General features: G+C 38.7%; 2 protein-coding genes across 6 annotated transcripts in view; one reads left to right on the forward strand and one right to left on the reverse strand.

The window, feature by feature from the left end:
- On the forward strand, positions 1-7,762 carry CEBPZOS (CEBPZ opposite strand). 5 transcript variants are annotated; one of them, XM_036262235.1, is made up of 5 exons: positions 1-55; positions 4,476-4,591; positions 5,832-5,876; positions 6,496-6,580; positions 7,607-7,762. In XM_036262235.1, exons 2-4 carry the CDS (start codon positions 4,477-4,479, stop codon positions 6,576-6,578), a joined length of 243 nt encoding a protein of 80 aa, XP_036118128.1. In that variant the 5' UTR covers positions 1-55; position 4,476; the 3' UTR covers positions 6,579-6,580; positions 7,607-7,762. The 5 variants fall into 5 exon arrangements, with proteins under 5 accessions (XP_036118128.1, XP_036118129.1, XP_036118130.1 ...); XM_036262236.1 differs by lacking the exon at positions 1-55 and adding an exon at positions 73-120; XM_036262237.1 differs by lacking the exon at positions 1-55 and adding an exon at positions 462-490.
- Positions 6,485-12,189, reverse strand: part of CEBPZ (CCAAT enhancer binding protein zeta) — a 22,862-nt gene continuing 17,157 nt past the window's right edge. Inside the window, exons 11-16 of the mRNA XM_036262230.1 lie at positions 11,345-11,402; positions 10,873-11,066; positions 10,405-10,497; positions 7,293-7,354; positions 7,107-7,188; positions 6,485-6,759 (exon numbers count right to left, since the gene is read on the reverse strand). Coding sequence (XP_036118123.1) covers positions 6,620-6,759; positions 7,107-7,188; positions 7,293-7,354; positions 10,405-10,497; positions 10,873-11,066; positions 11,345-11,402 — 629 coding nt within the window. The 3' untranslated portion in view covers positions 6,485-6,619. The remainder of the gene's footprint in view (positions 6,760-7,106; positions 7,189-7,292; positions 7,355-10,404; positions 10,498-10,872; positions 11,067-11,344; positions 11,403-12,189) is intronic.

A 12,189-nucleotide genomic window follows, 5' to 3' on the forward strand; every position in this document is an offset into this window, starting at 1 on the left:
AGGGGCGGGGCTCTGCCAACCCTTGCTCATGCGCAGTCCCGCGTGTACGTGACAGGTAAGACAGCAGCGCGGGGCTCCTGTTCCAAGGCTTGCCTTGGGCTACCCAGAGCAGGGAGTGTGGCAAGTTTTTTGGGGGCCGGGGGGCCTCGATAGAATTCTGGGGTCATGCTGAGGACACTCGAGTGTCCCTGTCTCTAGTCGGGCGGAGCGAGCGCGGGCCTGGTCCGAGTGTTTCCGGGTTGCTCGGCGACCTTGGCCCCGCGGCTGGGACAGTGCAGGCCGAGCTGGAGCTGGAGCGCCCTGGGATCCCGGGCGGGGAGAGCCGGGGGAACCAGGGTGCAGCAGGGAGCGGGGCACACGGGGGAGCGGGGGCTGAGGGGCTGAGGAGCGTGGGTAGCCGGCCTGAGGGCGTGCGCAGGCGCCTCGCAGGTTGCTTGGCTCCTGATGTGGGAACCTGGAAAGACGCCTTTTGCTAATTAAACCCGGAGAGGTAACTGAGAAACCCTGTTCATCATTATCTAGACTGTGAGAGACCTCGCTGTGTGAAATCATGTTGTCTGGAGACACTGAGCTGTGTTGGTTTCCAGTTTTTTGGTTTTTTTTTTTTTTATCCTCACTGGAGGACATTTTTGCATTTATCTTCAGATAGAAGGGGAGGGAGACAGAGAGAGAATCATCGTTAGGAGAGACACATCCAGCGGCTGCCACCCACAGGACCCCAACCGGGGCCAGGGACAAACTGCAACTGAGGTACGTGCCCTTAGCAGGAACCAAACCCAGGACTCTCTGGTCCACAGGCCTAGCTCTAACTGCTGAGCCAAATCGGCCAGGGCTGGTTTCCAGCTTTGGTGCACAGTTGAGGGGTTTTCCAGATGCAACATTGAACATTGTCTTTAGCTCGTGTGCCTTGAGTCAGCTTCTCAGCCCAGTGTGATGTTAACCCCAGGATCACAGCCCTGCTTTTCTCTGAGCCTATCAGAGGATGGCTTTATTTTAAACTTCACTGAAGTTCCATCCTTCTCAAAAATCTTGTCCACTCTTGTTTTTCCTCTGCAAGTTGGTAACCAAACTTTGGACAGTATGCCTCTGGTGGTCTTTATCACATGGGCTTTATCAGTCATTATAAACACCTCTACTGAAGCTGCGGAACTTGCAATGTGAAGTGTGTGTGTGTATGTGTTTATATATATACACATACACACATTTTCAAGAAAGGTAAATGATTTATTATACAGTGTTATTTGGACTTTATTATTTGAACCCTTAACCTCATCCTCTCCAACAGAACAAAACAAAATCTTAGACCAACGAGACGGACCAGACTCAGACTCCGAACTGGGTTCAAATTAAGAGAGCTTTATTAGCCGCGCTGTGACTGTCCCCTCCTACGCAGAAGAGAGAGCAGCCCCGAGCTCGGGGTGGGTTGCTTATATAGTTGTCTTAGCCCCTGTTAAGGAATTTGGGTTAAGGGTATGCGAGCAAGCAAGCACTACAGAAGCAGATATTTGCAGTTAGCTGTTATGCCTGAGGGAATGAGCAGTTTCTGTGTACCCAAAGCAATGGTTATCTATACAATGCAGTGGTTATCTGTTAGCAGATAGTTCTTGCCATTCCCTTAAAATCCAGGGGGTAAGGTCATGTGTTTGTCTTTTACACTTGGATTCCTTACACTGTGAGTCTGGCTACAGGCAGGCCTTGTTTTGTTCTCTTTACCCCTTGGACATTAAAAAGAACCCCAAGAGATCCCCCTGTACTGATCAGGATTTATTTCCTGTTAGTAATGTACAGCATTGTAGTGACCAGCAAAACAACTCTCCCCACCCATTCACCTGCCTGATGGTTATAAGTTCTTCTTTTTAACTTCCTCCGCTTCATTTTTTTTAGGAAAGAAGAGTAAAGTTTTAATCTCTTAGTCCTCAGGGTGATCACATTATCTAAATGAGAGAAGGTGTTGTGGCGCTAGAGTCAAAGAAAGACCACTAGAGAATTGAAGTCCAAATAAGAGCCATTTATTAGCCAGCTGGCATCTTATTCCGAACACCCCTGTGACAGAGTCTTTGGAATCAGCCTCGATATGCTTTATTACTTGCATTTTATACCTACAGAAAATAGGACCTTCTTAATATAATGCCCAGGGCCACAGCAATGCTGTATGGAATTAGTTTGCCTTACAGATAACAGGAACATCCAGGCACACCCAGGTATTTCAGGTATTGCAAGGTGCATTGGGTCACACTTAGCCCCGAGCTGCACAAACACAATGCAGGCATAATTCCTTGAGATTTTGGGGAAGGTCCAGTCTGACTCAAGACCTCCAGGCTCCGTGGACTCTGTCAGACACGTAGCTGGCTCCCAACAATTTCTTGGTTCAGGGAGTATTCCAATTTACTGAGGTTATTTTGACTAAACAGGTTCAGCTAGAGGGCACACAGTGACTTTCCCAATCATCAATTAGGAGCAGCACAATAATTTACCAATAATCAATTATGGGGTTATAAGCATGCTAGCACAAAGGGAATTGGGGGGAAAGTACTAGGATAATCCTACAAAGGTAGGGCGTTTAATTATCCCCATCCCCATGTGTTATGAAAAGGAGTCAGAAGTGAATGGAGTAGAGGCGTGACAGTGAGCTGAGCTGGGACTGCAGAGTGTTAGAGAACATACTATCTACACAAAGGACAGAGAGCAGTGTGACAGAGTATACATAGGACAATATCAAAATACTGAGATTAAGAACGACTGGTTCTCCCATTGTTTTTGACTTTGTGGTTATAAGGAGGCAGAGTAAAAATTTGGGTTTATACTTCATATATTCAGTAAGAGTTATATGTGCTATTTTCTTGTTACATATAGCTCTTTGTTTAGCTTTTAGAGAAAGAGAATGAAGACTCAAACCCTCTCCTTTGGATAGCTTTTATTTTAATTACAGGGAGAGAATCAAGATCTAAAGTCTAGTCTTGCCACTTATTGGGTGATGTAGGTCAGTTTTCTTCATTTGGTGTAGGGGCCTCTTATATAAACATTAATTGTAGTTGCCTGCTACAGGACAAATTACTGAGACACCAACCCTAGAGTTGGTAAATCAGAATCTGGAGATTGGGGAATTGCAGATTGAGGCCCAGGATGTTCATTTTTAGTTTGAAAATAATGTTAGAATGGTAGCTTTTCAGGAACAAGAAGCAGTTATTGCTCAGCTTTGTGTAAAATGCCTGGACTGTGGCACATAGTTCAATATATTTTGTGAGCAGGACCTTGAGCTGGGCCCCTTGGCTAAGACGACTAAGCGACTCCATTCTTATCTAGGCCCCTTGGCTAAGAGGACTAAGCGACTCTATTTTTATCGGCAGTGGACCTTCCTTGGTATTTTTCCGATAACAGGTTGATTACCCCTTGAAGTAAAGGAACTTTGCCTAAGGTTATGGTTGACCTAGGTAATGGGATGTGTCTTGCAGTTTCTGAGTATCAGGAACTGAAAATCAAGAGCCCAGTGACTAATGCTTACTTTGGCTTCTGTAATAACCACTTTTGCACCCACTATTGTATTAGTTCCCTGAGGGGGAGCCAGAAGGGAATGTGGCTTCTGTCTTTAAAAGCAGACGAGCAAGAACATTCGGGGCTGTGATTTGGGGAGAGCCCCCGCAGCCCGCCAGTGAATAAAGCGCTCCTTTACAATTCGGCTGTGCTCTCTGGTTATCTTGCTGACACGACATGTTACAACAGTTGTATAAATAAACGAAAAGCTTCCAGCTATAAACGTATACAATCACTTACAGAATAACCTTACTTTTGTAGGGTACTTTACAAAGAGCTTTCAAATACTGTACCCATTAGATCATATCTTAATTCCTAGTTCAGCTAAAAAATTACTTGCCCTGTCTCCTACCATTCTATATATTTAGAGAGTTTTTTTTTTTTTTTTTAAATTTTTTTTTTTTTATCCTCACCTGAGGACATTTTTCCGTTTTATTTTGTTCAGGTAGAGTGGGAGGGAGAGAGAGGAACAGAGAGAGAGGAGAGAAACATCAATGTGAAAGGAACACATCGAGTGGCTGCCACCCGCACAACCGACCAGGGCCGGGTACAAACTGCAACCGAGGTACGCGCCCTTAGCGGGAACCGAACCCGGGTCTCTCAGGACCACAGGCCGACGCTCTAACCGCTGAGCCAAACCGGCCAGGGCTATTTAGAGAGTTTTAAAATTGTAATTCCATAAATTGCTAGTTCTTTTTACGATGACTCCTTCAAATCTCCTCTGTACTTTATCCAATCATGTCTTTGGTCCATCGTGCCCCTCGGGCCTGGAAATTGGAAACTAGGAATGTGGGACATGTCTAATACAAATAAGTAATCAGTAACTTTGGGGTTTTATTCCTACAGAGATAAACTGTGGGGATGAATTGGAGTTATTTTCATAGAAGTGGTATTAAGTTTTAATATGCTAATCTAGGTTTACATATGTTTGTTGTTAAATTTAGGATGGCCCCCACTTTGGAACCACTGGCAAAGAAGATCTTTAAAGGAGTTTTAGTAGCTGAATTTGTGGGTGTTTTTGGAGCATATATTTTGTTTCATAAGATGGATAAAAGCCAAGGTAATCATAAGTTAATGTTTTATAGAGAGGTATACATTGTGCTAATGCATTTTAGGTGCTAAATGGCATTTTTAGAGAAACTGCTTCTTAAGATTATTAGGTATTTTCATGGCCACAAGGGGAAACTAGGTGTTAATTATTGTAAATGATTAATTTCCTCCTAAAAAAACTGTAGACTATGGAAAATGTTTACTAGTGGGGGGGGGGGGGGCATAGAGCAGGTGTCCTTATTCTGGCTAAGTTTGGGAGCCCATGGAGCAAATGCACGCCATAGTTTGGTAGACTGAGGAGCATAGCCCAGTTGTCAGTGACGTTTCCTAGGCTCGCAGAGTTCTGTTCTGCATCAGTACCAGGCATTAAAAACCTTTTCCACGCCCTGCCTACCACTGAAAATGCTTTGACCTACTGTGGGGTGATTTTATATGGAAGCTCACAGAATTTTAATTTTTTTTTCCTTTATTGATTTTGAGAGAGGGAGAGGGAGAAATAGAAACATCGATGAAAGAGAACATTGATTGGCTGCCTCCTGCCTGCCCCCCACTGGGGACCAGGCCCACAACCTGGCATGTGCCCTGACTAGAGATCGAACCAGTGACCTCTTGGTGCATGGACTGACACTCAACTACTGAGCCTCACCGACTAGGCTAGAGAGTTCACAGATTTTTAAGTGAGGAAGTGCTGCTTTCTCTTTTACTAAAGCGGAATAGTAGTCCCCAGTGGGACGTCATTTGTTTTCTTAAAAGTACTTCCCTGAACAAACACTGTTCCATGATGCTATTGTATATTCACAAAGTCTCTATACTTTTAAGCTGTAAGTAAGGGTATAAAAGGAAACATCCAAATAGTATTTAAAAGCAAATTAAAGTTTAAGGTCAATTTAAAAAACTGAGTATTGTGCAGTTTTATTTCTAATGGTAAAATTGCATCCATAAAAATAACTTACAAAGTTACATAAGGGAATTGCATATTAACATTGAAAATTTGCTTTTAAATACTTCTAAATAAGTTACATCATACATATAGTCCCAAAATTTTAAAACTCCAAAATAAATATGAAAGGCTATATGCAAGTGCTATTTGGACCCAGGATATAGTTCCTGGATTATCAGGACCTTAAGAAACGTTTCTAATCTGTGGGATCCCTACATTATACACCCTGAGGCTAGCACAAAATTATGATTGCATCTTTTAATATAATGAATTTCTAATCATGTCTAAATTTAAGACTTTTTGTCATCAGATTTCAGGCAAACAATGAGCAAGAAATTTCCCTCCATCTTGGAAGGTATGTTTCAGGCAACCTGTTCATCTTATAGGTATTTGTAACTTTTTCCTTAAGTACAAGAAGTTTTTCAGATAACCTATAAACTAAGTAGTAATTTCTTATGACCAATTAAGGGCTAAATGACTCTATTTTGTGACGTCAATTAAAAAAATACTATTCTTTCCTATTTTTGCTCTTTCTGAGAACAGAGAGTAGAGAAAATTCTTACCTAGAGTTATCTAGATGAGAGCAGTTAGCTCATGGGCTGGATTCTTAATTCTTCCAGTGGTTAAAAATGTAGACTATGGAATGAGATATCTGAGGTGATAGAATCAAACCACAGCTTAAAATTTTAAACTAATCTCAGGTTTGCTAACATCTGGGAGCTGTTTCTTTCTGTCAAGTAGAGATAATCATGTCCACTTCACAAATTGTTGTAAGGATCAAATGAGGTAACATTATGTAATGAGCACAGTATTTGCCTAACAAATAGTGTTCATTACAATGATTAGTAAGGTGTTAGAACATCTATGTGAAATATGTAGCAATAAGGAAAAAAAGTTTGATATTCCTCAATGTTGTTTAATTTTAACATTTTTACATGATTTTATAAATGACAACTATTTTTATTTATTTATAGTTTATTACAAATCTGTTGAATATTCTGGAATGTATGGAATCAGACTACAAGATCAAGAAAAATGGTTGAAAAACAAAAGTTAGGAGTAAGTAGACTTTTAATTTATAATTTATTTAGAAAACACTCATTTTCTTTGCTTTTTAATTTTTTGAGTAGTTTTCGGCCTCTTCTTTTTGAAATTTTTCTTTTTCTTGATAATACTTTTCACATCTCTATTGTGTAGCCAGTCATCACGTTCAGCCTCCCATCGAAGCTGTTTGAGACCTTTGGGGGGAGAAGAAAGATGAGCACACCAAATTGTAGACTCTTGAAGGCCCCACAGAACATCCTACTGAGTAACAGGAACTTCTGGTCTACCAGGGCCTCCAGTTGTTTCCCATCCACTGTGCAAATCTGCATGTTTGTTACGTTCCTTCTATGTTTAATGTCAAAGATTACAGTTTTCTAAATAAAAGACTAGGACAGGAAAGGAACAGATGCTCTAAAGATTTTATTTCCCTGGACCCCTTTTTACTGGTAAAAGACCAGAAGCCAGTAAACTAGAAATATCAGAAAAAAAGAATATGTCTATAAAACTACTTAGCAAGAAAAAGAAAATCCAAGTTACTTACTTGCATTATCTTTGTTAGCCATGGCGTTCATGCCAATGTTGTCAAACTTGGATCCCATATTTTCATCCAATAGGTGTCCAAACTTAAAAAAAAAAAAAAAAAAGGTGGTGGTGGTGGGGTATGTTTATCAGAAAACTTAAAACAATGTTGATTAGCTGACTTCTTAAAATATTATGTTAGCCTTACCTCTTCAGCAGATACAAATAGATTGGAGTCACTGAAATTTCTTTTCTTCTTTTTCCTGGGTCCTAAAAGAAGTATCAGCTAAATTATTAAATTGTAAATCTCATGATTTTAGAAAAATATAAATCTTTCAATATGGTTTTGTTTAAAAAAAAATTACATTTTGGGATGAAATACACAATTGCAATTATCTTCTAGCACCATTAGGTAGCTGGCACATAAAGATAGAAATGTATTTAAGAGTTAGTGCATACTATTTTTTAAATAGTATCCTCATAGAATTGTTCAGATGACTATTATGTCTTCTTGCTTTCCAGATTTGACCACTGATCAAGGTTTACCCTATCTTATAGTATCAGGCAAGATTAAAATTCTAAAGTTGACATGGATGGATTTTGGAATATTTAAGGCAAAATGTCTAATTAAGCCAGAGGTTTTAGTCTTTGGACTAACTGTGAAGAAATTTATGGAAGGTATGTGTATTATGTTATAAATAAAGTTTTGTACTACTCAAAGTGGTTCTCTGGATATATAAACTCTATTTTTTTTTTTATCCTCACCCGAGGACATTTTTCCATTTTTTATTCAGGTAGAGTGGGAGGGAGAGAGAAGAACAGAGAGAGAGAGAAACATCGACGTGAAAGGAACACATCGAGTGGCTGCCACTCGCACAACTGACCAGGGCCCGGGACAAACTGCAACTGAGGTACGCGCCCTTAGCGGGAACCGAACCCGGGTCTCTCAGGACCGCAGGCTGACGCTCTAACCGCTGAGCCAAACCGGCCAGGGCTATAAACTCTTTAAAATAGATAAAATAGTAAAACATCCATTTTTATTACTTATTTTTAATTCACACATTTAAAACCCCAAACTGGCTAGGGCAACTCTTTGCATCTCTGACATCAATGCCTCTGGTACTACTACAGTCACTTTTTAAAAACAGCTGTACTAAGGAATAAAATTCAGCTGTTCTAAGTATATAATTCAATATGTTTCAAGGTAATTTACAGTTTTTTTCAGCTGTCATCACAATGCATTTTTATAACATTGCCATCAACTCCAAAAGATCCCTAGTGCCTATTGGTAGTAACATGCCCCTCCCCATGAAGGCTTTGCCTTTTTCAGGCTATTTTATGTAAGTGGACTCATATGATAAGAGGTTTTTCTGTATCTGGTTTCTTTCACTATGTATAACAATTGAGGCTCATCCATATTACAGCATGTATTGACACTTCATTCATTCCATTTTACTGCTGCATAATATTCCATTATATGGCTATACCACATTTTACTGTCCAATTATGAGACAGTAGACATTGGGCTGTTCCCACTTTTTGGCTATTATGAATAATGCTGCTATGAACAATTGTGTACAAGTCGTTGCTTGAATATACCAGAGCCACTTTAGATAAAATAGTTTCTAGAGCATTTCATCTTAATTTTTATCAAAGTGAAATATATGTCATTATTTAAGAACTTGTGCATGATGCTATTGTTGACTATAAATCTTAAGCTAAAATGCTCACTGGTATAAGATTAGAAAAAGTTTTGGTTTGATTTTGTTTTCATTCATCTTATAGGTATAAAGGCTGTAACTTCAATGAGTAAACACTCTTGCTGTAGTCCCTTCTTAAAGTTTCCTTAAGGTTTGATTATCCTTAGGGATATCCAAAATTTGGAAATTAAGGTGAAGCCCAAAGAATCAATCAACAAGTCTGAAATTCATTTGCCTCCTCCTTTGTTTTAATTAAGTCTGTTAGGTACACTTTAATCTGCATTCAAAACTATTATTGATTGAAATTTGAGATTTTATCAGACAACTGTCTTCTGAAACAGCACTTTATTATTAAAAATAAGGTTACTGAAAGAGCATCTTTTAATATGACAAGCTCAGCAGGACTTGAGATAAAGCAGCACTTCTTTTCTGAGAGATAATTTTGAGGAAATCTGCCTTATATTTGAGCATATGCTACTATTAAAGTGTGACCATACAGCACTCAATTGAAAACAAAATGGGGAGGACATTATAATTTAAATATGTACCAGGTAAATCAATCTAATTAAGAGGGCTGTTAGCAGTATTTGAACGAGCTGATAAAAATTTTGTAGGCATAAAAATCTCTGAGAGACTACTACTAATCTATAGTTAGTTTTTATTATTTTTGATATTTCTTGTCAACATATTTAACGTTAAAAGTTTTTAAATTTTAATAACGTACTGTCAAGTGTTTTGTTTTTAACTCTGCAAGTCTATTTTTATTCATCAGTATTTACTTGTAAGCAGAAGCTAGAGTGCAAAGCATGAAAAAAAGCACAAGCCTGTATAATTTTTAAAAGATTTTTTAAATTGATTTTTAGAGAGAAGGAAGAGGGAGAGAGAATTGTCAATGCAAAAGTGAAATGCTAATAGGCTGCCTGCTGAAAGTCCCCTACTGGGCCATAGAGCCTGCAACCCAGGCATGTGCCCTGACCAGGAACTGAACTGGCAACCTTTCAGTGCTTGGGATGACACCCAACCAATTGAGCCACACTGGCTAAGGTGCCTATGTATTTAGCTACAGAATTATAGGATAAAATGTTTAACATAGTACTGCCTATATTTCTGTCAAAAACTTAAAAGACTGTTACCTGATAGTAGTACTTCTATTACACTAATAAAATCTGTTATAACTTAAAAAATGTCAAAGAACAAATTAGCAGAAATAATTTGTATCTGTTTCGTATAACATTTCTGAGGTTAGAACTGTCATGGCAGCAAGATTGCAGGTCTCATAAGAAAGCAAAATGAAGTTAATAAAGAGCATGGATTTTCAGAAGGGTCAAATGGCAAATGGTTGAGAACAGGCAAAAGGTATCCGTGGAAAATCCAGATCTTACATATAATTGAATGGTTTAAACATAATTAGCTAGAGATATTTAGATGTGACAGGAAAGAATTTAGGAAGAAAATATAATTGAAGATGTGGGAAATAACAATTTTCACATATTAAAATAGATAAAACTGTTATTCTCCATTATAAAAACAATTTAGAAAAGTTAATTTCCCAAAATAATAATGAATAACTATCATATATACACTGCTTAGGTTTCAAAGAGACTAAGTGCGTTTTCTTACCTTGAAATGATCCAGCAAAGTCACAATCATTTGCAGTTTTCCTCTTGCTTTTCTTAGAATTGACTTTGGAGCTGACTTTATCATCATTAAGTTCTGTTACCAAAAAACGTTCTATTAAGTAATTTTAAAACAACAAGACTGCTACAGAGTTATTATGAATGGAATGTTGATTATCTTTTAGAAAATGCCAATTACTATTCTAACATTAAAAAGAGTAATGTAACAGCTCAACAGGTATTGCACAGATAGCCTAAAATAAAAGTCTAAAACTCAACACTCAAATGCTTAAAAAAACAACCTTTCAGTTTTAAATGAGAGGGGTAAAGGTCCTCTTTACATTTCTGGATGATCTTCATATTAATTTGAACACAGAGTAATATTAAAAAATACTTAACAGGAAAACTAGCCTATGCTGAGGAAGAAAGGAAGATACAGTTTGTTTCTCTCTTACATTTTAAAAATGCTTACCTTGAATGTCTTCACTCTCATCATCCAACACATCCATGAATGTTCCTCCATCTTCATCGATTTCAGTAAATTCTTCATTCATGCTTCCTAAAGAAACTTCATCATCATCCAAGTTATCAAGGTCATCATCACTATCTTCTGAATCTTCATCTTCTGGCTCACCCTTAGATCTTTTTGTTTTCTTTTTCATGTTGCTGAAGAAAAACAACTTGTAATGTAAAAGAGGACAGGACACTGTTTTCTAAAATGTGAATTGGTGACTACCAGGGTATCAGGCTATAAACAGGTTTAAAGGATAGTTACAGAAGGCTCAGAAACTTTATTTAATATGCTAATATGATGCATTGTAAAAGGTCCAAAATGAGCATAATTTCCATTTCCCAAGCTTACTCAATACTTCTACTGTTCTGAGGGACAATTTGGGAAATGCTGAAAAAACAGTTTAAAAAAATATTGAAGAAATTTATTTTACCCAGCAAAATCAAGATCATCCTTTCCAGAGGTGAAACAATTATCATCTTCAAATGTATCTGCCAGAGAACAATATATAAATTGTGAGATGTAGCAAAGAATAACAAAGTTGACATGTCTTATTTCTGAATCAATTAATAGTCATGATTCTTCTGTTTATGACACATACTCAAAAATAAGCCTGTGAATATACTGACCATAATTACATTCCTAAACTAAAATGGGTTCCAGTTAAATTCAGCTTCTTTTTCTTTTTAATGATTTTTAGAGAGAGAGTAAGGGAGAGAGAGAGATAGAAACATCGATGCGAGAGAACATCAATTGGCCGCCTCCTGCATGCCCCCCACTGGGGATCGGGCCCACAACCTGGGCATGTGCCCTGACCAGGAATCGAACCGGCGACCTCTTGGTGCATGGGTCGACGCTCAACCACTGAGCCACACTGGCCAGGCCAGCTTCTTTTTCTAATTCTTTTATAGAAAGACGGTAAATATCAAATGAAATATTTAACAACTACAGTCCTTTTCACTCTATTATAACTATTTAAGTGAACTCAATGTAAGGCTTTCTAATTTCCATGTTTTTTTGTTTCAGTCTAAATTTCAATTAAAATATTTTAGTTCGCCTGGCTGGTGTGGCTCAGTGGATTGGGCGTTGTCCCATGGACTGAGAGGTCCTGGTTCGATTCCCCGTCAGGGCACATGCCTGGGTTTCCGGCTTGATCCCGGGGCGGGGGCGGGGGCGGGGGGGGGGGGGAGGGCGACAGCGTGTGGGAGGCAACTGATCGATGTTTCTCTCTCTCTCTCTCTGCCTCTCTTTCTAAAAAATCAATAAAAACATATTAAA

Source organism: Molossus molossus, unplaced genomic scaffold (genome assembly GCF_014108415.1).
Source record: "Molossus molossus isolate mMolMol1 unplaced genomic scaffold, mMolMol1.p scaffold_m16_p_15, whole genome shotgun sequence".
NCBI lineage: Eukaryota > Metazoa > Chordata > Mammalia > Chiroptera > Molossidae > Molossus > Molossus molossus.